The sequence below is a fragment of the Solanum pennellii genome, chromosome 12 (assembly GCF_001406875.1).
Source record: "Solanum pennellii chromosome 12, SPENNV200".
In the NCBI taxonomy this organism is placed as follows: domain Eukaryota; kingdom Viridiplantae; phylum Streptophyta; class Magnoliopsida; order Solanales; family Solanaceae; genus Solanum; species Solanum pennellii.
The window spans coordinates 60,053,864-60,081,235 of NC_028648.1; the positions used below are offsets into that span (position 1 = coordinate 60,053,864).

At 34.9% G+C, this 27,372-nt stretch overlaps 3 protein-coding genes and 2 long non-coding RNA genes across 5 annotated transcripts; 4 read left to right on the forward strand and 1 right to left on the reverse strand.

Annotated features, from left to right (window-relative positions):
- Positions 1-2,141: 2,141 nt before the first annotated feature.
- Positions 2,142-3,941, forward strand: LOC107006725 (cytochrome P450 CYP736A12-like). The gene is made up of 2 exons (XM_015205241.2): positions 2,142-3,023; positions 3,096-3,941. The coding sequence occupies exons 1-2, from the start codon at positions 2,163-2,165 to the stop codon at positions 3,726-3,728; spliced, it is 1,494 nt and encodes a 497-aa protein (XP_015060727.1). The 5' UTR covers positions 2,142-2,162; the 3' UTR covers positions 3,729-3,941.
- A 13,841-nt stretch (positions 3,942-17,782) lies between these two features.
- LOC114075081 lies at positions 17,783-18,673 on the forward strand. Its single transcript, XR_003575420.1, has 2 exons — positions 17,783-18,211; positions 18,502-18,673. It is a non-coding gene; the product is annotated as an uncharacterized LOC114075081 (long non-coding RNA).
- Positions 18,674-19,398: 725 nt separating this feature from the next.
- Positions 19,399-21,390, forward strand: LOC107005779 (cytochrome P450 CYP736A12-like). Its single transcript, XM_015204437.2, has 2 exons — positions 19,399-20,453; positions 20,530-21,390. The coding sequence occupies exons 1-2, from the start codon at positions 19,578-19,580 to the stop codon at positions 21,145-21,147; spliced, it is 1,494 nt and encodes a 497-aa protein (XP_015059923.1). The 5' UTR covers positions 19,399-19,577; the 3' UTR covers positions 21,148-21,390.
- On the reverse strand, positions 20,928-23,316 carry LOC107005780. Its single transcript, XR_001454938.2, has 3 exons — positions 22,972-23,316; positions 22,715-22,824; positions 20,928-21,049 (listed from the first exon to the last, which is right to left on the reverse strand). It is a non-coding gene; the product is annotated as an uncharacterized LOC107005780 (long non-coding RNA).
- Positions 23,317-24,849: 1,533 nt separating this feature from the next.
- Positions 24,850-26,978, forward strand: LOC107005805 (cytochrome P450 CYP736A12-like). Its single transcript, XM_015204458.1, has 2 exons — positions 24,850-25,818; positions 26,211-26,978. The coding sequence occupies exons 1-2, from the start codon at positions 24,949-24,951 to the stop codon at positions 26,820-26,822; spliced, it is 1,482 nt and encodes a 493-aa protein (XP_015059944.1). The 5' UTR covers positions 24,850-24,948; the 3' UTR covers positions 26,823-26,978.
- Positions 26,979-27,372: the final 394 nt, after the last annotated feature.

Consider the following 27,372-nt stretch of genomic DNA (forward strand, 5'->3'; position numbering starts at 1 on the left):
AGTCTAACATATAAAAATGTAAAATATATAACGTCCCTTAATTTATTTATGAATAAATTTTAAGTTTAGCAGACATAAAAATTATATTACCGTTTCTATAGCTATAATTTTGTTATTTGCATTTCATAACAAACATAGTTTGCTATGAAATATCAGATTTGTAAAAATTGCAGGTAACATCTGATTGTATAAAATCGCAGGCATTTGATTTGTATAAATCAAAGATATGTGTCTATGAAAATTGTGTTTGTATATGTATTTTTCTTTGTGTTTGTATATCTGCATAAAATTTGAATTCATATACAATTGAATCGAGTTAAAACAATTATATTTGTTTATCAAATCTCTCTCTCGCTTTATATAAACACAAATTTTTACATTGTATTTTCTATAATTTGTGTTTGTATAAAAAGAGAGAAAAACAAAAGAGAACTGGATAGAGGAAGATTTGTATTGTATAATTTATAAGTGTATATGACGAAGCGATATGTATTTGTATGTACAATTCTCTCTCGCATTATACAAGCATAAACACAATTTATACATTTGTGTTTGTACAAAAATGAGAGAAGAGAGCGAGATTTAGGGAGAGAGGTGAACGACAAAGTATTTGATACAAATCAAAATTAAATAAAACTGTGATTATAAAATTTATTTTAAATTAACAATTTGTTATTTCATATCATTTTCCCATTTATTTATAATAGAAAAGAAAGTGTAATTTAGTGGGTGCACATAGTATTATTTAATTTTTAGGAGCCATTAATGTAGTACAAATACTTTATCTTGTCAAAAGTGATGTACGGTACTCAATATCAAAAATACAAAATCATCAAATCACCGTATGAGTATGTCGAACTTCTCATATGACTAAATCATCTCAGACTCACTATCTCGTCCTGTTCTTCATAGATGTCACTCTTTTGTTGTCTTGGATATCATCAACGTAACCCTAATGTTATCTTTCCGATACGAGTATGCTCGTATATCTATCTCAACATCCTTACTTCCACAACTTGTATCTTTTGAAAATGAAAGTACTTGATTGGCAAACATTCCTCTACATATGAGAAAATCGATCTAACCACCACTTTATAGGACCTACCTTTATATTTGTTTGGATGATAGTTTCATATTGTTTCATAATGTATCGTATAATACTGTACTGTAGTGTTTTCATGAATACATAGGTTGAATAGATTATATTAATATCGTTTTCCATTATGTAGGATAAAAGAAAAAGATTTAAAATATTGTAACGGCGCAATCACACCAAATCGATCAATACATAAAATGTGATTTTTCATCATTACATAACAATAAGTTTTAACAGTACGATATAATAAAATTTAACTATCAGTCAAACAAAATATAATATTTAAACCAAACAACACAATAAGCTAATAATCATCCAAACAAGCTTTAAAGATTTGATGGATATTCTTCCACTTTGAATTTGATATTGTTAACTCATTGAATAAATTTTCTATTTTTAAATCATTGAATAAATTTTATAGAAAAGAGATAATCAAAGCAGAGAAAAAAATGTTTGATTATATGGAGCCTATTTGACTTATTTTTAGCATTCTAGCTTATAACTACTTTAATTTCTTAAATTCCCCGAATTAAAGTACTTAAAAGTTATATCGATTTCAAATTTAAAACACTTAAGATAAGTCAATTCTAATACAGACATGGTTCTCACCTAGTTATTTTTTACTAAGAGGAAAGTGAATTAGATCGTCCCAAATTTTCGCCTAAAGTTTGCTCGAGTTACATAAATTAAATTGATAGAATTAGCAAGTGATGTTGCTTGTTGCTTGCTACTTGCTACTTGCTAGTTTGTTGTAGGAATATAAAGTATAGTAAAAAAAAAAAAAAATACACGATCTTACATAGGAGTGTGGGGATGCAGGGACGGACGTGGAGGTGAGGTGTGTTATAGGGTAACGAGGGAGGAGACAATTAATGTGGAATGTCACTTATGGAACTTGTTTTCCTTAGTATTATTAGGGAGGACATTTTCCGAAATATATTTTCACACATTACCAAATAATGCAATGATTATTTTTCTATGGTTCCAGCCATTATATAATTGAGATCTCTAGACACTTTCCGTTAGAGGTCATTTAGAAGCTAAAAGAGTTTAGTAAGTATTAGACATGGCTTTTGTATGGGCAACACTAGTTGTTATATTTGTTGTGTATGCCTTGCTAAACAACATCCAAAATAGGAAAAGATATCCTCCAGGTCCAAAAGGCCTTCCCATTATAGGACATCTTCACTTGTTAGGAAAAAATCCACACAGAGATTTACAAGAACTAGCAAAAACACATGGTCCACTTATGTATGTTAGACTGGGACTAGTACCTACAATCGTTGTCTCGTCTGCAGAAACAGCCGAGAAGGTCCTCAAGACATATGATCATATCTTTGCTAGTAGGCCTCATAACGAGGCAGCTCAGTATTTGGCATATGGACAGAAGAATCTGATAACCGCAAAGTATGGACCATACTGGCGCAACATGCGCAAATTGTGCACTCAGCACCTTTTGAGTAACCAAAAGATCAATTCATTTCAATCCATGAGAAGGGAGCAAGTTGAGCTTATGATTAAATCACTTAAAAATGATGATCGCGTTGTTGTTGATCTTAGTGCAAAGATTTCGTCTTTGAGTGCTGACTTGACTTGCTTGATGGTATTTGGAAAGAAGTACATGGATGAAGATTTGGATAAGAGGGGATTTAAAGCTGTTGTTAATGATGTGGAGCATTTAGCAGCAACACCAAATCTTGGTGATTTTTTCCCCTTCCTTGGTGTAATTGATCTTCAGGGACTCACTCGCCGGCTCAAAGATCTTTCAAAGGTGCTTGATGAGTTTCTTGAGAAGATTATCGATGAACATGTCCAGTTTCGTGACCAGAAGCAATCCAAAGACTTTGTTGACACCATGTTGGACATTATGCAATCAGGAGAAACAGAATTTCAGTTTGATCGTAGACATATAAAAGCTATCCTCTTCGTACGTTTATTTTATCCCATCGATATACTTCTATTATTAGGTTGTTTGTACTGATTTCCCTTTCTATAACAGGATATGCTAATTGCAGCAGTGGGCACCTCAGCAACAGCTATAGAATGGATACTTACGGAGCTTCTTCGGCACCCTCATGTGATGAAGAAACTCCAAAAAGAGCTGGAACAAGTGGTAGGACTTGAAAAAATGGTAAAAGAATCAGACTTGGAGAATTTGAACTACTTAGACATGGTTGTAAAGGAGGGCCTGAGGCTGCATTCTGTAGCGCCACTAATACCTCACGAGGCCATGGAAGATTGTATAGTCAATAACTTCCACATACATAAAGGATCCCGGATCATGATTAATTATTTTGCTATTCAAAGGGATCCAAATATTTGGCCAGGGGCTGAAAAGTTTTTGCCCGAGAGGTTTGTTGGGAGCAGTATAGACATTCGTGGACGTGACTTCCAACTTTTACCATTTGGCTCTGGCAGAAGAAGTTGCCCTGGAATGCAGTTGGGGATCATCATTGTCCAACTTACAGTAGCACAACTGGTGCATTGCTTTGATTGGGAGCTTCCAAATGGTATGGAGCCTAGTGATTTGGATGTTGAGGAGCACTTTGGGTTAGCAACAAGCAGAGAAAATCCTTTAATGGCTATTCCTACTTATAGACTAAACGATGCTGAATCTCAAACGATACAATAATAAATTGAAGGAAGATCTGAAATAGTTGGCCTGAATCAAATAAGAGTATAGTTGGTAAGGTTTGCATACATTCTATCTTCCCTAGAATTCATTTGTGGGATTTTTCACAGGGAAAGGTGTTGTTGTTCTTGTTGTTGTTGTTGAAGATCTGTTCCATCCATTCAAGTTGTCTCTTCTGGATTATAGAAAAATACTATTTGAAGAAGTCTTTAACAAGAATTTTAGTTAAACAATCAAATTAATAATATACCTATTTCGTGTAGGAATACTTTTAATGGTGTAAGGTCTTTCTTAAGTACTAAGCAAGCATTGTTTAGAAACACGGTTTTCAACCATTTATTTTGTATATTATTACTAAGAGGAAAGTGAATTAGATTGTCCCAAATTTTTGCCCACTCTTAAAATTTGCTTAAAGTTCACTTGAGTTGCATCAATTAATTGATGGAATTATCAAGTGATGTTGCTTGCTAGTTTGTTGTAGGAATGTTAAGTACAGTAAATATAAAAAACCCACAATCTTACGTTGAAACTCACCTTGAATAAAGGTGTAAAAACGCTATGGGGTGGGGTGAAGGATAGGAGTGTGTGGGGTGGAAGGAATGGAGGCAGAGAAGGAAGTGGAGGTGGGATGTTTTCGGAGGGTAGAGGAGACAATTAACGTGGAGTGTCACTTATGAAACTCGCATTTCCTAGTTTTGTTGAGGAAATTAATGTGGAGCTAACATTTTCTCATCCACTCCTAAATTTGCTTATGAGCCTCTAGTCCATCTGTTCTATGCTAATTTTAGATCCTCAAAGCCTGATGAACTGGAAATATTCGTTCTTGGTAAGATAATCTTTCTTGATTGTGCCATCTTTGATGCTATGAAAGAGTTGGTTTGGTTCTTGTGGAATCAAACTAAATGGAAGATGAATTAACAAATATTTGGTATGAAGATAATTAGTACAAAATAAAAGTCAAAGATAGTATCTTGGTAGGTGAAATTTAGGCAAACCATAAAATCGTTTCATATTCTTAACCTTGACAATTTTGACACATAGTAATGTTATGGATGACATCAATAGGATGAATTTATTCCTATAAATAGGTAGCTCTTAATTCATTTTCAAATCATCCTCTCACTTGCTTTCTCACGTTCTAAGGCATTTGTGTTCTCTCTCTTGTAGTATTTCACTCGTATTCTTTATAGAGTGAAATAAATATTGATGCAGTTGTTCTTTGGTGGACGTAGGATCATTTTGATCCGAACAACGTTAAATATTGTTGTTCTTCATTGTTCTTTAACTTCACGTTTCCGCTAACAATTGGTATCAGAAGCAAAGTTCTGTCTGAGTATGCTCTGTGGTTGCAGCACAGTCTGAACTTCCACATCAGAAAATGATTACTTTGGTTTTCTGTAGTTCCAAATACATTGTATTAGAAAAGGAAGAACAAGTAAAAAAAATAGTTGAAGTTTGAAATTGATAGATTTAGTGGGCGCAACAACTTCAATATCTGGAAAATCCAAATGATGGCGTTACTACGGAGGGAAGGTTCAATCCATGCTATTGATGGAAAAAATCCCGATAAGATATCAGATTCCGACAAGGAGAAGATTGAAGGAGATGCATTGAGTGTAATCCAACTGTCCCTTGCACCTAACGTACTCTGTGAAGTGAGTACAAGTACCGAAGAGATGGCCAAAGAATTATGGGAAAAGCTGGAAGGGCTTTACCAGGACCAGTCAGTGACAACAAGAATGTTGTTACAACGGCGTCTTCATACATTTAAGATGGATTCAGGTACTTTGTTGCAAGACCATCTAGATGCGTTCAATAAACTTGTGATGGACTTACAAACTGCTGGAATTAAAAAGAACGAGGAGACGCTTACATGTTCTTTGCTATTTTCATTGACTTCAAAATATCGTGATATTGAGAATTCAATGATGTATAGCAAACAACCTATCAAACTTGAGCAAGTGCGGCAAGCACTTAACTCTTGTGATGTGCGAATACATTTTGAAGGAGACAAAAGTGACGAAGCTAGTGGACTCTTTGTAAGAGGTCGTACTAGCCAATAGGGAAGGAGCAAATCGAAGTACAGATCAAAGTCTCGTGTGAACAAAAAGAATGCGGAGTGTTGGGGCTGTCCCAAGAAGGGGCACTTTGAACGAGATTGCCCTATATCGAAGTCCAAAGAAAATGTGAGTGCATCCATTGTTGAGCAAGTACATGATAATGATGATGATTATGTACTAACAACAACATGCAATAGTGGAGTCTATGACAACAAATGGGTCTTAGACTCTGGTTGTACTCTGCATATGACATTCCGAAAAGATTGGTACAGCAGCTATGAAACAAGCAGAGGAACTGTATTAATGGGCAATAATGCAACTTGTAAAATAGTTGGCATTGGTTCAGTTAGTGTTCCCTGCCATGATAGAATCGTGAGGACTATTATAGAAGTCAGTCATGTTTCTGATCTGAAAAGAATTTGACCTCCCTGGCTACTTTGGATAAACAAGGCTATAAGTACATGAGTGAAGGAGGAACTATGAAAGTGACTAAAGGATCTTTAGTCATGTTGAAGGCCAAGCTGGAGGATGGCCTTTACACACTTGCGGGAAGCACCATTACTGGCTCTGTAAATACATCTACACTGCAGTTATCTAATGATGACCAGGCAAAATTATGGCACATGAGACTAGTCCATATGAGCGCGCGAGGATTGGAGATATTGAGCAACCGAAACCTTTTGAATGGTGAGAAGATTAGCACACTCGAATTTTGTGAGCACTGCGTCTTAGGGAAGCAGAAAAAGGTCAGCTTTAGCACTGGCAAACACAAGACGGGAAGGGTTCTAGACTACATCCATTCATATTTATGGGGTCCCTCTAAGCTTCCATCGAAGGGAGGAAAGAGGTATCTTCTCACATTCATTGATGATTTTTCACGAAAGGTTTGGGTGCGTTTCCTGAAGACAAAAGGTGATGCTTTTGAAGCATTTAAAGACTAGAAGATTTTGGTTGAAAATCAAATGGAGAGAAAAATCAAGTATCTTCGCACAGACAATGGCTTGCAGTTTTGCAGTGAAGAGTTCAATGATATCTGCAAGGTTCATGGGATCGCAAGACATAAGACGGTCAGGCACACACCACAGCAGAATGGAGTTGCCGAGAGAATGAACAGAACTCTTCTTGAGAAGGCTCGTTGTATGCTCTTACAAGCCAAGATATCCAAAGTATTTTGGGCTGAAGCAGTTCATACTGCTTCTCATATTGTCAATCGATCTCCAGCATCAGCGATTGACTTTAAGACTCCGAATGAGGTGCGGTCAGGTGAATCCTCTAACTATTCATACTTGCGAATATTTGGGTGTCCAGCTTATTATCATGTTAATGAAGGAAATCTTGAACCAAGGGCTAAAAAGGCCATATTCGTAGGATATGTAAATGGAGTAAAAGGGTACAAACTTTGGTGTTTGTCTTTACTCAAATTTGTAGTTAGTAGAGTTGTTACTTTTGATGAATCCTCTATACTTGATCCCCGTAAAGTTTCTATGGAGTTATTAAGGGACGGGAACAACGAGCAGGTGGAGCTACTGGTGGAGCTTACCAAGGAACGAGATCAAGAGACTCAAATTGATGAGTCAAAAGATGCAGATCTTGAAGAACTTTCTCCCAATGAACCATACACAATTGCGAAGGGAAGGGACAAAAGACAGATACGGAAACCGGAACATCTTATTGAGCAAGAAAATCTGATTGCACATGCGTTCGTAGCTGCAGAAGAAGAGATTAAGGATCTCGACCCTCTTCATATGTTGAAGCAACTTCTTGCAAAGATGCTGCACAATGGCAGTTAGCCATGTTGGAAGAGATGGAGACTCTTCACAAAAATGAGACATCGGTCTTAGTTAAAAGGCCAAGGAGATGAGGATAGTTGGATGCAAATGGGTCTACAGAAAGAAAGAAGGTATTCCAGAAGTTGAAGATGCTAGGTTCAAGGTGAGATTGGTTGCAAAGGGTTTCAGTCAGAAGGAGTGAATTGACTACAATGAGATCTTCTCTCCAGTAGTGAAACATAGCTCAATTCATGTGCTATTAGTATTGGTTGCACAATTTGATTTAGAGCTTCAACAGCTTGATGTCAAAACTGCTTTCTTACATAGTGATCTAGAAGAGACAATCTATATGGATCAACCTAAAGGTTTCCAAGCTAAAGGAAAAGAAGACCATATATGCCAATTGAAGAAGTCTTTGTATGGTTTAAAGCAATCCCCTAGACAGTGGTACAAGAGATTTGATGCATTCATGACTACATATGGATTTTTGAGGAGTGCATTTGATAGCTGTGTGTATCACAAGAAGATGTCTGGTAATTCTATGATTTATCTATTGTTGTATGTTGATGATATGCTTATTTATTGCTGCTAACAACATCACAGAGATAAATATTTTAAAGAAACTGTTGAATGATGAATTTGACATGAAAGATTTGGGAGTTTCAAAGAAAATTCTTGGAATGAAGATTTCAAGAGAAAATGGTGTTGTACATCTTTCTCAAAAGAGGTACATCGAGAAAGTTCTTGAAAGATTCAATATGCATATGAGCAAGCCTGTAAGTACAGCGTTAGCTTCTCATTTCAAGCTTTCAGAGTTACAAAAGCCTCAGTCAATGGATGAGGTGGAGCATATGTCAAAGGTTCCTTATGCGAGCTCAGTTGGTAGCATAATGTATGCTATGGTGTGCACACGTCCAGATATTGCCCAATCTGTAAGTGTGGTAAGCAGGTGCATGGCAAATCCAGGAAAAAGGCATTGGGAAGTTGTCAAGTGGATATTGAGATATCTCAAAGGAGCTCCTAATGTTGGCCTAACCTTCCGAAAAAGTGAAGGTATTTCAATTCTCGGTTGTGTAGATTCTGACTATGCAGGGGATCTTGATCGAAGGAGTTCCACAACTGGATACATCTTTACTCTCGTTGGCAGTGCAGTTAGTTGGAAATTGACTTTACAGTCTATTGTCGCTTTGTCTACAACAGAGGCAGAATATATGGCAGCAACGGAAGGATGTGAAAGAAGCTATCTGGTTCAAAGGTTTGGTGGTAGAATTGAGTTCGGTTCAATCTGAACCAATTCTAAGATGTGATAGTCAAAGTGCTATTTATTTGATTAAAAATCAATGATTTAATGAGCGCACCAAAAACATTGATGTCAGATTCCATTTTATTCGAGATGTCGTAGAAGAGGGAGCTATCAAGGTTGAGAAGGTTATCACATACGATAACGCTGCAGACATGTTGACCAAAATAGTCCCGCTTGCCAACTTTGCACACTACAAGGACTTGGTGGGAGTATGCATCAATTGATGCAACTCTAAGAGAACAACTGCTAGGTGGAGCTGGTATGTTCAACAAAGGTTTGATTCTTCTTGTTTCTTACAACGGGATTGCCCAGTAAGCTTAGAAGTTTTGGCTGGAGTTGTTTATACGCATGCTTGGAACACAAACCAAGGTGGAGATTGAAAGAGTTGGTTTGGTTCTTATGGAATCAAACTAAATGGAAGATGAATTAACAAATATTTGGTAGGAAGATATTAGTACAAAATAAAAGTCAAAGATAGTATCTTGGTAGGTGAAATTTAGGCAAACCATAAAATCGTTTCATATTCTTAACCTTCACAATTTTGACACATAGTGATGTCATGGATGACATCAATAGGATGAATTTATTCCTATAAATAGGTAGCTCTTAATTCATTTTCAAATCATCCTGTCACTTGCCTTCTCACCTTCTAAGGCATTTGTGTTCTCTTTCTTGTAGTTATTCACTTGTATTCTTTATAGAGTGAAATAAATATTGGTGCAGTTGTTCTTTGGTGGACGTAGGATCATTTTGATCCGAACGAACCACGTTAAATATTGTTATTCTTCCTTGTTCTTTAACTTCACGTTTCCGCTAACATGCTATTTTTGAAATTCACTGCTTTGATCTCTTACCAACAATATATATATATATATATATATAACTTAAACTCGTTTTACCAACAAAAATCATGAAAATGAAGAGAGTAAAATAGAAGAAAATTTGGAGTCAGGGTGAATAATCCATTCCCAAAGTCTCACATACATAGCACTTTAGAAAATTAGTTAAAATTTCTTTCTTGTATTCATAAAAGTTGTTCTCATTATTGATGTATAAACTAATTAATTTTGTATTATTGAGTGAAAAGTTGCTGACTACTTAGCAAAAGACTAACTCAAGAAAAATAGGGACCATTAATTTCAATTTAAACTTTAAAGTCTCAAGTTAACTCTTAACTCAAATAAATGCATGAAAATGACTAACAGCGTATAGATAAGCGTCTCAAGACCTCAAAACATCTCAACAAAAGAAAATAATGAAAGACTATCCAACTTCTAACTATCTACGAAGTCTAAATACTATGATAGATGCAGGGAGAAAACCCACGACATCTTTACAAAGAAGAAATATAAATGTGGAGCCCACCGAAAAGCAAGGTGGCTCACCAAAGCTAGTTGTAGTGCAAATATTGTAAACAAAGTGCCTGTTGATGACCCTTAACATGTATCTGCATCATAAATAAGATGCAGGTCGAATGACATTAGTACATTGAATGTACGAGCATACACGGAAAATTGAAACATAGATAACTGAACTGATAACATGGGAAGACAGTACTCACCTCAACTCAACTCCCATATATTAAAGCAATAATAAGAGATGCAATATTAAAAACGGTAAATATCAACTCAATAAGTATACAAATACAGAAAGTTATTCTTTTATCTTATTTGGGAGATTGTCTAATCGATAATCATCACTATGAGTTATGTGATTACACAATGTTTCGTACAAACTGCCAGAACTGTTCTATACCTGACCGGGGTATAGAACACCTCAACTAAGTGGATCCACTAAGCTATATTTAAAAGCAATAAGAAATCGTCTAAAAAGTACGACCCTTAACCATGTTGCTACATGGTTTATGAGGAATGTGAGTTCTCTGAACTTATCCTCATATTAGTGCTCAATACTACTCCAAATAATATATAAACTCATTCTCAAATGTATAAATCATAACTCTTTCTTAATTTGTTGTAAATACTCAAAAGATCCTCTTAAAAAAGGTAATACTCTGAAACTTCTCTGAACAAATAAACTCATTTAGAATCAACTTTCCCTCTTTCAAAATGTGAAAGTGTTACATTTGAGACTTTTTAGTTACTATATACTCTTTTCAAATCATGAATGCAGCACTTCTCATTCTCATACTTACTTTAAAACTATACTTAATTACGAAAGAATTTTCAAAATGATTCAAAAGGACCTCTTAAATTTTCCTCTTAAACTCACTTTAATTTTAAATGCAAATAAATCCATGTGATTAGGATATGTACGATTTCTCAAGGATTAATAGAGAATTTAGGAGCTAAGACGAAGAAGAGAACATAGTCACAATTCAAAGGAACACGTACATAAATGAACCCCAAAAGAAAAAGACGAGGCGGCTTTGGCATACTAAGTGGCGTAGGGCGCCAGTTCCTAAATTACTGGCCGAGGCCCCAAACTACTGGGCAGGAGTTCGGGCTCTATGGGTGGTGCGACGCCCACACCCCTGCCCAGAATTCTAATGAATTTTTCTACTTCAATTCGGTACCTAACTCATCCAGAATCGAGTGATTTCTTCTAAAATCTTTTTGATTCACAAACCTAGCACGAATTCATAGAAATTTCACATAATTCCTATCAAAAATCACAACTTATTCTCAAGATGCTCAACCTAATAAACTCAACATTCCCATTGTTAAAGTACGAAACAACAATCAAGAACTACTCAACATTCTCTTAATATAAGGATTTTAAGGACGAATTTAGATGTATGGCGTGAGGAAGAACGAGTTCATCACTGTGGTAAGCCTTACATACTTGAAAAGAATGATTTTCTTGATGAATTCCACAAATCTTGATAAACGCTAGAAACTTAGCCCTTTTCTCCTTTTGAAACCTCGCTTAAGTACCCAAGTGTTTAGATACATGAAAAATGACTTCGCGTCTGATTAGACCCTTAATTGGGTGAGTAAAAATGTGGTTAATCCTAGTGGTCAAAGGAAAAAATAAAATACTCTTTTCTCAAATGGATTAAATGTTATAACTAGTGAGGCTTCACTCAAAACTGACATAACTTTTTACTCCGAGCTCGAAATTTAGCAAACTTGGGGCCGTTAGAAAGAGGACTCAAAGACCTTCAGGTTTGATAGCTTATGAGCCACCTAATTCTTTATGTGCTAAAATATATGTTTATTTGAAGTTGACTCTAAACTAAAAATAATAGGAGACTTGGATGAACCTTTACTTATCTCTTTCGAAGTCTGAGGTGTTATCATCTTGCATGTTTCCAACCAAGTTAGGCAAAGGTTGAGGTTGCTCACTAATATCTAATGAACCAGGAGGATTAGAAGGAAAGAAATGGACCACAGATCTAAAGAGATTGAGAATCAAAGCAAACTTGAATGACCTTTATTCGAACGTAGCATCAACTTAAATACAAGTAAGATGTAACTAACTTGACTAATTCTAAGGGACTATTCTAACAACTTAATATATAACTAAGTTGAAAAATCTAAGGAACTACTTTAATAACTTAATCTAAATCTACTCTAACAACTTGATAAGAATTGATAACAAACTAACAAAGTAGTGAGTGTGTCAACACACCCCCTCAAGTTAGGTATGGTGCAACAACGCCTAACTTGGATAAACATCGAAGGAAGGCAAGCTTGGGCAGCGGCTTTGTGAGAGTGTCTACAATTTGATCCCCGACAGGAAAATATTTGACTACTACTCTACCTGAGTTCACACTGTTGCGGAAGTAGTGAAAGTCTACTGCAATGTACTTCATCTTAATGTGGAAGACAGGGTTTTTGCTGATATATGAAACCCCAATATTATCACAAAAAATGCTTGGCATTTGCAAGACTTGATATCGCAGTTCAGTCAACAGGTTGTGTACCCAAGTAAGTTCAGAGAGTGCATTGGCTACTGATTTGTATTATGCTTCAGTAGAGGAACGAGCAACTTATTATTGCTTCTTAGAGCACCAACGAATCGGATTTGGTTCCAAGAAGAGTATGTAACTAGATGTGGAGATTCTGTCACAGGGATCACCTGCCCAATCAGTATCAACGTACATATACATATTACTATCAGAGTGGCTAGATATTTGCAGACACGACGTTGATGATGCCTTGAGGTATCGCAACGCCCTTTTTACTACTTTCCAATGCTCCAAACTTGGGGATTGCATAAATTGTGATAGTTTGTTAACTGCAAAGGAAATATCAGTACGCGTTAATGATAAATATTGCAATTTACCAATAGTGCATCGATACAAGGTTGTATCGGCAAGAGGTGAACCATCGCCTGCTATGGGTGGTGAGCTTGAGCACATGGGTGTCATAACTCCTTTGCAGTCGGCCATATCCACATCCAAGAGAATTTCAAGTATGTATTTGGATTGCGATAAGACAATCCCATTTGGAACATGTTTAACTTCGATCCCCAAAAAATAGTTGAATTCACCAAGGTTCTTTAGGGAGTACTTGTCAGCCAGAGAGTTGATTACATGTGTTACTAAGGTAGGGTAATTTCCAGTAATGAGTATATCATCAACATACACTAGAATATACATCGTGACAGTTTCGGATGTGAAAATAAACAGAGAAATAACTGATTCAGACTTAACAAACTTAATTGTAGTCAAGTGAGATTTGAGAGCTTCATACCAGGCATGAGAAGCTTGTTTCTGTCCGTAAATGGCCTTTTTGAGACGACAGACATAATTGGGAAAATCAGGATTGACATAGCCTTTCGGCTGCGCCATGAATACTTGCTCCTGTAAGTTACCTTGCAAAAATGCATTATTCACATCAAGCTGCTGAACTTTCCAGTTATTTTGAATTGCAATAGAAAGAACAATTCTGATGGTTGTTGGTTTGACAACCGGACTGAAAGTTTCATGAAAATCCAATCCTGGACATTGTGTGAAACCTTTTGCGACTAATCGCGCCTTGTACCTATCAATAGAACTATCAACCTTCTTTTTAATGCGAAATAACCACTTACAATCAACAACATTGTTTATTAGGTCCCTAGGTACTAGTTCCCAAGTTTGGTTTCTCATTAAGGCTTCGTATTCCAGATCCATTGCATTCTTCCATTCAATGTGCTTAACAACATGGTTAAAGGTATTTGGAGTGGGAGAAAGGTGAGCCAAGAAGCTAAATTTTTTCTTTGGTGTGAAGATATTATTTTGGACCTTGTGACAACACAGGATGGTGGTGGGGCAGCGGCAGGTGGCATAATTGCTCGTGGATTCGGTCGCTGCTGGTTGTGTGATAGACAATGGGAATGGGGTAATGGGCGAGAGTTGTGGGTTGCTTCATTAAGTAGCGAAGGAGGTTGAGTAAATATAGGAATCATACCTGATGAAGTGGAGAGTGCTGGTAGTTGGCTTTCAATTCTGGACTCTGGAGTGTTTGAATGAGAGGGAACTGTTAAGGTGATAGGAATAGGAGGTGGAAGAGTTTGAACTAGATTGGAGTCCAAATTTAATTGGACTGTCGACTGAGCATCCTTACAGACTTGGGACTCTATGATTTCCCATTGTAACTTGAAATCCTTATTTTGCAAGTGTGAAACATTTGAGTGAAAGGAAAAACGTCTTCACAAAATTGAACATCACGACTGACAAAAATTTTTAGTATACTAGATCAAAGCAAAGGTGTGCATGATGAACAATAAAAACTCCTATTAGACACAAAGTGAAGATCTAGGCTGAAACTTATTTTGTGTATATGGCTTAAGCCATGGATAAAAAAGACAACCAAAAATTTTCAGCGAAGAGTATTTTGGTGGTTCACCAAATAATTTCTAATACGGAGAATCATTATTCACACCAGGTGTAGGGAGTCTATTTATGATATAGACTGCATGATGACAGGCAAAGGACCACAATTCATATGGTAGTGAGGCTTCATCGAGAAGAGTTCGAGTTGTTTCGACAAGGTGACGAGGTCATCGCTTAGCGACTGTAACTCGTCGGAGCGTGTAGGGTGGGGAGATCAAATGTTCAATGACATGGCATTGTAGGTATTGTTTAAGACCTGTGAATTCAACCCCTTCATCAGTATAAAGTAAGACAATTTTGTGTTTAAAAATTTTTTCCACTAAAGGATGAAAGTTTGCAAAAATTGAAGCGACTTTCTTTTTATTTTTTATTGTATACAACCAAGTATATTTGGTGTATACAACCAAGTATATTTGGTGTAATAATCAACAAAAATACAGTATACAACTTTTTATCAATGGATAAAATGGGTGATGGACCCCAAAAATCACTAAACAAAGTTTGAAGTGGTGCATTACTATTTAAAGTGAGTCATTGAAATGGCAAGCGATGAGCTTTATTTGATGAGCACGAATTACAAAAATGAAACTTTTCTTTTGTGGTAAAGGGAAGTGAAAAGTTATTCAGTAATAAGTCTAGGATTTTTAGATGAGGGTGACCCAAGCGACGATACCACAGTTGACGGGAAACTTTGGTGGAGGTGAAGTTGGCGGAAGGTGACACATGATCCCTCTGGGGCCACTCATAGAGTCCATATTTATTCCGGCCTTGTACCAGCAATCTCCGAGTTTTGAGATCCTTCACAAGAAAAGAGTATGGAAAAAATTCAATTGAGGTTAGATTGTCAGTGCAAAACTTAGCAACGGAAATAAGGTTTTTTTTTATAACTGGAGTACAAAGAGTGTTAAAGAGCATGAAATTGGAATTAAAAGCCTTAAGTTGAGTTAAACCAGTGTGAGTAATGGGAATAATTTTACCGTCACCCATGGAAACTTCCTCATTGCCATGTATTCTTCAAGATTATTTGACTCTGTTGTGACATGATGGGTTGCTCCAAAGTCAAGGATCCAAGGAGATGCATCTGAGTGATGATTTGACACAAAGTTGACCTTAGATTCAAAGTGGGTGTTTAATTTTGAGCGACACACATCAGCTGTGTTGCCAATCTTTTGACAAAGTTGTCACTTTACCACTTGCCTGGGTTGTCTCCCATTTTGTTGATTTCCAGGGACCGTCTGTCGTGGGGGTTGTGGTCTTGAAGACTGATTTGGGAAGTGACGATTATTCTTCTGATGTTAGGGTTGGAAGTTGGTCCTTTGTGCAACTGCAGCCGTGATGAAGGAGGATGATCTGTCAATATCTTGATTTTTTAGGAAGAGTTCATGGTCCGTGATTTTTTGGAATAGCTCCTCAAAGCTTAGGGCTGTGTCACGCGCTCTTATATCAGCAGTGATTTCATGGTACTCACTACCTAGGCCACTCAAAATCTTGACTGCTAGTTCATCATCAGCCACCGGAGAACCTGCTACTTTGAGAGCATCAGCAATCGATCTGATCTCCTGTAGGTAAGTAGCAACCGTCTTGGAGACTTTTTTCATGTTTTGCAACTGATCTCTCAAACTGAAGATGTGAGTGTGCTCTTATTGGCATAAGTTGTATGAAGGAGATCCCAAGCTATTTTTGTCGAAGAGGCATCTACAACAGTGGAGCAATGGTGGATTCAACGGATGCCATCATTGCCTGTTAAATCAGTTGGTCTTGGCAAAACCACAACTCATATTCAGGATTGGAGATGGTTCTATCAGTTAGTGTGATAGTGGTCGGCGGAGCAGATTTGGTACCAGTATGATGCCCAAGGAGCTTGTGTCCATTGAGTAGTATCACTAGTTGAGCCTTCCAGGTGTCAAAGTTGAGGTTACCTTGCAGTTTGATAGGTAATTAGGCAGCTGGATTGAACTGTACCACATGAGTGGTAGTAAAAGTGCAGCAGCACTTTCAGTGGTGGTAGCGGGAATAACCATGTTTGGACGCAAAGAAAGGGAAAAAAATTGGATCAGACTCGTGAGAGTTTTAGAGGGGCTCTGAAACCATAAAGGGATTGAGAATCAAACAAACTTGAATGACCTTTATTCAAACGTAGCATCAACTTAAATACAAGTAAGATGTAACTAACTTGACTAATTCTAAAGGACTATTCTAACAACTTAATATATAACTAAGTTGACTAAATCTAAGGAACTACTTTAACAACTTAATCTAAATCTACTCTAACAACTTGATAAGAATTGATAACAAATTAACAAACTAGTGAGTATGTCAACAAGATCTATGTGAGTGATACTTAAAATGTCCAAATCTGATGTTGTATTTATCTTAAAAGGAAACTAAATTATCTGAAATCCACATCCCTATTGACAAAAAAGATCTTATCCTCCAAGTCATATGATATGTAGCCCTTTTGAGTTTCAGAATAGCAACCAAAACAACTTTCTTAGCCCTTGCAGCAAAATTTATCACTTCTTGGTAATTTACAAGCGTAACATAAGCAGCCAAACACCTTAAGTGATCAGAATAGGCATCGCTCCATACAGTATTTCATAAGGTGTCTTCCCATTCAAAACTGGAGAAGGCGGTTTATTTGTTATGTACATTGAAATCCTAACACAATCACCCCAAAAACTTATAGGCACACCACTTGGGAATTTAAGAGCTCTAGCTTTTTCTGTAATGTGTATGTTTTTCTTCTACTGTATCATTTTAGTGATTATGCCACGTGAAGCCAATAATTGTATGCAATGAGTGTTGAAGAATTCAGTTTCATTAATAGATCTTATGAATTTCACAGTGACATTAAGCTGAGTTTAAATATACAAAGAAATTGTTATATTAAGAAATTGTTATCAATAAGGTTTTTGCTCAGAAATTACTCATTAGTCAATGATATTATATTTACTCTTATAGTATCATTGACTAATGAGTAATTTCTGAACAAGAAACCGTAATGATACCAATACAATATATATACTTATTTAGTATCAGTTAAGCAAAATTATCAGTTTTAATGATACCAATACAATATATAATATTGATTTTGTATCAGTTAAGCGAAAATTATCAGTCTTAATGAATTGAGGGTATGGGTTGTATATTTATGAGAGAATGAATATTTCATAAATTACTTTGGACTTGGGTATGAACTTGCAATTATTTTGAGTTTTATGGCGTATTTATGTAGTTTTCCAAAAACAAAAGTTCACATTACCCACTTTTCTCTTTCTAAATTTTTCACCTAATTCTATCATTATCTTTCTCTCTCACGATTTATTCCATTATTTCATATTTTCAAGTAACTTAAACCCTGCCTTTTTAAAATCAAATTCCTCAATTTTTCCAGGGATCTCATAAATCATGTAAAAGTTTTTCTACCTTTGTTGAAGTGAACTCAATTGATTTGTGATTGTTTCCATTAGGGAAGAAAATTTTGAAATAATCAATTGGGATATCGAAGTGAATTCAACTGATTTCGTTGAACTATGAGATTGTCGGTGAAATACAAAAACAATCAGGTATTCATTAACGGTTGATTCTTTAATTTTTTTGGAAGTGATATGAAAATGGTAGTTGAAAAAGTGATTATAAATGGATCTAGATCGTATTTTATACTGTTGGATCTTCACATGAAGATCTTTATAAGTTACTATCCAAATATTGGATTTAAAGGTTAGACAGTCACTAAGGTATTCGATTTGGGAGTTTCAGGTCAATACTTCATCCAAGACACTATGTTGGACAACATCAATAATTATAGTTATCTCTTCAATGAATTGAAATATTTATGTATCTTTTTCGCATGCAGAAGGACCCAAAGGAGATGAAAGTGCAGAATCACCAGCCATATTTTAAAGTAAAAAAATATACAAATTTTTAATTTGTAATATGTTTGGGATACAAATAGCTAGTGAATGATTGAAATTTTTTGATTTTTTTTTACGTCGTATACTTGGAATAGAAAATAATTTTAAAATCTATTTAGTAGGTGTTCTATAAATTAGACATTGAATGTAATATATTTTTGGAATACATAACAGATAAGAAATACAATTTTTTTTAAAATACAAATTTTGACTGCTACCATGATTGTAAATTTATATGTGTTTGATGACTAAAATACAAATTTTATCTTACATTTTTTATAAATATACAAACCAATGTTGTATCATTTCTGAATGAAAATGAATTTACACAAGTATATGGATACAAATATGCTTCTTAAATAACTACAAATCCATTTGGTATACATATTGGAATCAATACAAAGTATAAAGAAATTCAAATGTCATTATATAAACCCAAATATGAAAATCATAATGAATACAAATACACATATCATACATCTTGGAATGAATACAATCAAAAGTAAATTTTAGGAATAACAAATATAAAAATCATATTAGCTCTCTGTAGCTACAATTTTGCTATTTGCACTCCATATAATGCATATCTATCCATTGACAGTACTAGAATTAGTACTACTTGTACAACTTTCTAAACCAACTTGCAGCCAGCCAAATACACACATCATACATATCTATCCATTGACAACACTAGAACTAGTAGTACTTGTACAACTTTCTAAACCAACTTGCAGCCAGTCAAATAATTCAATTAGTTATTAAAAAGCCTTATAGCAACTTATTCCCAAGGCTTGCTATGCTATCAGACACACAACTTGAAATATGGCTCATTTAGTTGTCTTCTGACTTTTTTCTGAAAGCACCATATCTTCCATTAACTTGATAATGACTACTTCTCCTCCACATTGTCCAAAAATAATATCTAACATTACCAAACACAGCCATTATATGATTGAGATCTCTAGACCCATCCAATTAGAGATCTTTTAGAAGCTAACAAAGTTAGCAAGTATTAGTCATGGCTTTGATATGGGCAACACTTGTTATTATTATTGTGTATGCATTTTATGAGCTGCTAAACAACATCCAGAAGAGGAAAAGTTATCCTCCAGGTCCAAAAGGACTTCCCATTATAGGACATCTTCACTTGTTAGGAAAAAATCCACACCAAGATTTCCTAAAACTAGCAAAAACACATGGTCCACTTATGTATGTTAGACTGGGACTAGTACCTACAATCATTGTCTCGTCTGCGGACACAGCGGAGAAGGTCCTCAAGACATATGATCATATCTTTGCTAGTAGACCTCACAATGAGGCAGCTTATTATTTAGCATATGGACAGAGGAATATGATATCCGCAAAGCATGGACCATACTGGCGCAGCATGCGCAAATTGTGCACTCAGCACCTTTTCAGTAACCAAAAGATCAATTCATTTCAATCTATGAGAAGGCAACAAGTTGAGGTTATGATCAAATCACTTAAAAATGGAACTTGTGATCATCGCGTTGTTGTTGATCTTAGTGCAAAGATTTCGTCTTTGAATGCTGACTTGACTTGCTTGATGGTGTTTGGAAAGAAGTACATGGATGAAATTTTGGACAAGAGGGGATTCAAAGCTCTTGTCAAAGAGGTTGACGAATTAGCAGCGACACCAAATCTTGGAGATTTTTTCCCCTTCCTCGGCGTAATTGATCTCCAGGGACTCACTCGCCGGCTCAAGGATCTTTCAAAAGTGTTTGATGACTTTCTTGAGAAGATTATCGATGAACATGTCCAGTCTGGTGACCAGAAGCAATCTAAAGACTTTGTTGACACCATGTTGGACATTATGCAATCAGGAGAAGCAGAATTTCAATTTGGCCGTAGCCATATAAAAGCTATACTCTTCGTACGTTATTTCATCATCCCATCTATGTTCTTTTATTATTAGGTTTGTTTGTGCTAATTTCCCCTTTCTATAACAGGATATGTTAGTTGCAGCCATGGGCACTTCAGCAACAGCGATAGAATGGATACTAACAGAGCTTCTTCGGCATCCTCATGTGATGAAGAAACTCCAAAAAGAGTTGGAACAAGTGGTAGGACTTGAAAAAATGGTAAAAGAATCAGACTTGGAGAAGTTAAACTACTTAGACATGGTTGTAAAGGAGGGCTTGAGGCTGCATGCCGTAGCGCCACTAGCACCTCACGAGGCAATGGAAGATTGTGTAGTCAATAGCTTCCACATACAAAAAGGATCCCGTATCCTGATTAACTTCTATGCTGTTCAAAGGGATCCAAATATTTGGCCTGAACCTGAAAAGTTTTTGCCCGAGAGGTTTTTTGGGAGCAGTGTAGACATTCGTGGACATGACTTCCAACTTTTACCATTTGGCTCGGGTAGAAGAAGTTGTCCTGCAATGCAGTTGGCAATTGTCCTTGTCCAATTTACAGTGGCACAACTGGTGCATTGCTTTGATTGGGAGCTTCCAAATGGTATGCAGCCTAGTGATTTGGATGTTGAGGAGCACTTTGGGTTAGCAACAAGCAGAGCAAATCCTTTAATGGCTATTCCTACTTATAGACTAAAAAAGAATGCTTAATCTCAAACGATACAATATGGTGCAATAATCAATTAAAGGAAGATCAAATGAGAGATTATATACATAAAAATAATGGAGTTGGCTGAAATAGTTGACCTTAATTAAACCGTTTCTTCTCTGCTTTACTGGTCATGCTATCTCTCAGACTACACTCCTTTGTAATTTGTTTTTTCTCTTTAGTATTTGTGGAGCTAATAAGAAATGTATTCGTTTCACAATGTAATACAGAATACGTTGCGAAAATATCATAGGCTAACTAGCACACAATCATAAATAAAGCAAAAAGAGAAGAAAATTAACACAACGACTTAATGAGGTTCGACTACGCCTAATCCTCCAAGCAAGAGCAGAGAGAGTTTTCCACTATGCTTTAGAATCCCTTACTACATCCCCTATATATACATCTCAAGCAGTCTCAAACCTATAAGTAAAAAGGTTCTCCTAGTCCTAGAAAGACAATATATAGTTTCTCAAATCAATTAGGACAAAGGATCTCTTAAACTAATAGAGATTATGAGTTTGCTAAAATATATAAGGAAAGAATTCAAGACATAATTAACAAATCTTCCCCTTGTCTTGAATTCCTTCATCAATAGTAACATACTTCTGTCTTGTCCTAAGGGCTTATTGTGTAGTACTGTTGTAACACTCCAAAAATTTCTAAGATAAGACCTGAACAATTCTTTATATATGTCTATAGACTCTTAACGGATGATTTACTAGGTGCTAAGATAAATTTCCAAGTGTGGAAAGTATATTGTATGTGAATTAGGATCATAAGGAACCTCTAACACTAAGTCGAGTTCAAAGATTCTCTATCAATTAACCTTTTGGATAAGATAATGCAAGGGTCAACTTTAAACAAGCCTATCTCTTATAATATGAGGAGTTACGTGTCTCATTACCCGTCACATTAAAGGTCTATGAAGACCGTTTGTAAATCTGAGTCTAGAATAAAAAGTGATAATTATTTCGCCATAGACATTCTAATTTAAAATTTTCATCAATACAACTCTTATGTTGAGAGTATGATCCGTATGGAAAACTTAAAGGGTTTCGAACCCACGCAACCAGGAGTCAAACCACGACTCATAATACATGTATGATCCGTATATCTTTATTATACAAATCTGTATATCAGTGTATACTAATTGTATATTTGTTTTTTTTTCAAATTTTATAAAAACACAATTTTGAGTACTTACCTTATCCATATACTTATGTAAAAATATGATTTTGGGAATTTCAAATTATAATCTGGAATTTTTCAACTACAAAATTTGACCCACAATTTTACATTTTATAAAATAAACTCACATTTAATTTATATATATATTTACTAGTCATTTGTTTTATATGTATATTTAATTTATAATTCACATCATTATTTTATAAATCATTTATATCTTATATATAACGATTATTCTCGTTGACATAAAATTATTTTATTTCAAAACAATTCTAAATTTACCATTTATACTCACTAAATTCATCATTTTTATCGGTACCTTATTCAAATCAATATTTAATTAAAAATTCATCATCATATTGAGTGAACAAAACTAACCACGATGAAAAAGTGGAGTTATTTTGACAGAAGACCAGAAGATAGTCTTCTACCATTAGCGGGTCTTTTTGACCCGTTTACAGACCCGTTCATTTTCACCATATTAAAACCTGAAAATCATATACAAAGTCAGGGAAAATGTTATAAAAATCTGTTTCCTTATGATTTCCAACACTAATTTGTATCAAAAATTAGAAAACACAAATCTAAATTCATTTGTAGAGTAAAATTGTAGCGAAAATAGTGAATCGACTTACCTCCCGCCAATCGCCATTGTTGCAGAATCATGTCGATGTGATCTTGAGCACTCAAACCTCACTTAAACAAACATTTGTGCCCAACTTTCAAAGGCCCAATTTTACTCTTTTGGCTTGCGCTAGATTATCTTTTATTTTTAGTTTGAGACTAAAATTCTTTTTAGAAAAATAATTTGTAATTTGAAAATTAACGCCAATAATGATGTTGGACTCGATCCCCAAATTCAAACTAGGACAAGATTTTGATGACCGTTTTAAATTGACCCTGAGATTTGACCTAGGATATCAAAAAAAATGTGGGGAGGGGTATAGGGACTAGGAGTGATAGGGGTTGGATGAGGTAAAAAAAATCTTTAAATTTGAATTATCTTTCAAATATAATTTTAAAAAATTCTATTTCTTTAAATTGGATGGTATTAGGATACATTTTCAAAATGTCCTGATACATCCCATTCCAATTTCATATACATCTATTAACTTCATAATACATCATTCAGAGTCTGATACATTGTGTAAAGTGATATATACGAGGATATGAGAGAGTACGAATCTATATAACTTTTTTTTCAAATAATAGAAAATTTTAAAGAATATAGTAAAATAAATTGTGTATCTAGGTAATTTTTTCAAAATAAAATCCATATGAATATATATTTGTTTTTTTTTCAAAGTTTAAATGTATATTATGTGTATAAATTTGAACTCCGTACACCAAATCATGTATTGTATGAATTGATGAAACATTTATGACAAAATCATTATCATTCATTCGACCAGACATATTGATTCAAATCATATTAATCTCATTTTTTTAATAAATCAAACTGATAATTGATATATACATGTCATAACAATCGTTATGCTATCCAGATTTAGAATATCGATACATTTAATAGTGTAGAGAATAGATTTTACCATTTAATCTAAAACATTCATCTCATATTCAATACATAAAAAATGCACTAGAATTAGAAGTCGGAACAACGTCATTCTATAAGTATAAGATAAAATAGTAAACTATATTTAACCTCGTGCTACAATCATATATACAGATGGTTTGTTCATTTTCCATCTTTATCAGATTGTGAACAAGAAAATTATACTCGTAAGAAGTATTGATTCAAGTACTCATTTGTATGTAAGTTAAAACTCTATACACTTAAAATCATTTACTATACAAATAAATGGACATATAAACAAAGAGTCTGAAATCAAAAGAGCAAAAAAAATTGTCAAAAATTCTAAAAGGGTACATCAATTTTTTTTAATCAAAAGGGCAAAATCGCTCCCAATGGAGTGATTTTCTTTTGACAAAATTGCAGTGACAGTGACTTCGTCCAAAAAAAAAAAGTTCTTTTTTCTTAAAATAGCTGCCATTTTTTGTCGAAATTTTTTTTTACAAAGAGGCAAACAAAGCTGGCAGCCTCTATTGCAGGCTTGCTGCAAACATAGGAAAAAGAAATCATTTGTTTATTTTTTAAAAATACTGCATATGCAGCGATATTAAAAAAAAAGTTACGATATCAATTTTGTCCTAAGTTTGCTCTTTTGGTTAAAAAAAAAAAAAAGTTGATATCCCCTTTTAGAATTTTTTACAATTTTTTAATTTTTTGACTCCGAACTCTATAAATAAATATACAATCTATCAAATCATTATTAATAAAATGGGATCCCTAATAAATTGAACAAGCAATTATTCTACAATGTATATTATTCTTAAACACATAATTATTATATATGTTCCTATGATATTCGAGATCAAATTGACTATTGCAGCCAAATTTGAATATCGGTACTATATATGATAAACTAATACATACCTTTTAATGGTCACTTTCATCTAATGGTTACTATTTTTTAATATTATTGACTCTTCCATGTGTATACTATTCAACATAAATGATGTTTATATAAATATATATACATATTACATTAGAGATTAGACTTAGAAGTTAGGGAAGTCATATTAGCTTAGCCATGACTTTGATATGGGAAACAATTGTAGTAGTTTGTATAGTGTATGCGTTGTATGAGCTCCTAAATATCCACAAGAGAAAAAAATTTCCACAAGGTCCAAAGGGAATCCCCATTTTAGGACATCTTCATTTGCTAGGGAAAAAACCACACCATGATTTACAAAACCTAGCAAAGAAATATGGTCCATTTTTCTACATTAGACTAGGACTAAAACCTACATATATTGCATCGTCTGTCGATACAGCCGAAAAATTCCTCAAGACTTATGATCATATCTTTGCTACAAGGCCTCATAACGAGGCCGCTAAGTATTTGTCATATGGTCATAAGAATTTGGTGTTTGGAACATATGGACCATATTGGCGCAACATGCGCAAATTGGTCACTCTAGACCTTTTGACACATCAAAAGATCAATTCATTTCAATCCGTGAGAACAGAACAAGTTGATCTTATGATCAAATCGCTTAAAAATGATGGCGGTGGTTGTGTTGTTGATCTTAGTGCAAAAGTTGCAAAGTTGAGTGCTGACATAACTTGTTTGATGGTGTTTGGAAAGAAGTATATGGATGAAGAATTGGGCAAGAGGGGATTCAAAGGTATACTTCAAGAAGTTGTGCATTTAGGTGCTACACCAAATCTTGGAGATTTTTTCCCCTTCCTTGGTGTAATTGATCTCCAAGGAATCACGCGTAAACTCAAGGAACTTTCAAAGGTGTTTGATGCGTTTCTTGAGAAGATAATCGATGAACATGTTCAGTCTCGTGACCAAAAGCAATCCAAAGACTTTGTAGACACGATGTTGGACATTATGCATTCAAGAGACAGAGAGTTTCAGTTTGATCGTACCAATATAAAAGCTATTCTCATCGTACGTTCTCTAATTTCATCCCTTCTATTTCTTACTCCCTCGTATAAAAAATAATAATCTTCTTTGCTTTTTAGTCTGTTTAAAAAAGAATGACCTCCTCTCCGTTTTAGTCTGTTTAAAAAAGAATGACCTCTTTCTTTTTTTGGTAATATTTAACTTTAACTTTTCACGTGGCATGTTTAAGGCCACAAGATTGAAAAACAATTTTGTACATTTGACATAACTTTAATTTAGGACCACAAGATTCAAAAGTGGTCTTTATTTACTTAAACTCCATATCAAGTCAAATCAGGTCATTCTTTGTGAAACGGAGGGAGTATATTATAAGCTTATCAAACGATTTGAATTTGTTCATCCTAATTTATCCTGTTTAATTTCCTTATATGTAACAGGACATGCTTGTTGCAGCCATCGACACTTCAGCAACATCGGTAGATTGGATAGTAACAGAGCTTCTTCGACATCCTCATGTGATGACGAAACTCCAAAAGGAGTTAGAAGAAGTGGTAGGACTTGAAAGAATGGTAAAAGAGTCACACTTGGAGAAGTTGAAGTACTTAGATATGGTTGTGAAAGAGGGAATGAGGCTGCATTCCGTTGTGCCTGTAACGCAACGTGAGGCCATGGAAGATTGTGTAGTTGATGGCTACCATATACAAAAGGGATCACGAATCATGATAAATCATTATGCAATTCAGAGGGATCCAAATGTATGGCCGGAGCCTGAGAAGTTTTTTCCAGAGAGATTTGTTGGAAGTACTATAGATATTCGTGGACGTGATTTTGAACTTTTACCATTTAGCTCTGGTAGAAGAAGTTGCCCTGCAATCCAGCTAGGGATCATCGTTGTCCGCCTAATGGTGGCACAATTGGTGCATTGCTTTGATTTGGAGCTTCCAAATGGTATGCAACCTTGTGATTTGGACGTTGATGAACACTTTGGGATAGTAACAAGCAAAGAAAACCATTTAATGGTTATTCCTAAATATCGACTAAACGATTGATGAAAAATCATTTTCGATATTGTAAACATTATCTAGGGTTTGTTACTTCATTAGCATTGGTGCAAGATAACGTCTAGACCCTCTTGTTTGTACTTCTCTCTTCAGAGAATTGTTATTACGAATAAATTAAGTTGTTAGATAGCGTTTAGTGATTAATACAAATTTGTTACAAAAATCCATAACTATAAGTAGGGATGACAATGGGGCTAGGCGGGCGGGATGCAAGGCGAGTTTAAGGCTATGTGGGGGCAGTGCGGGGAAGGCGGGTTTAAACTTAATTTTGACTTTTTACATATTATAAGAGTGATCATAGAGCATTATTTATTAAAATAGTTTCTTTAAAGTTACTAAAATATTCAAGTTAACAAATGAAAATGGTTCAATCAAAATTAATACTTCATCCGTTTCAAAAGGAATGATTACCTTTTGTTTTTAGTTTGTTTCAAAAAGAATGACTTCTTTCTTTTTTTGGTAACATTTTAATTTCAGTTTTTCACGTGACATGTTTAAGGCCACAAGATCAAATGACAATTTGTACATTTGACGTAAA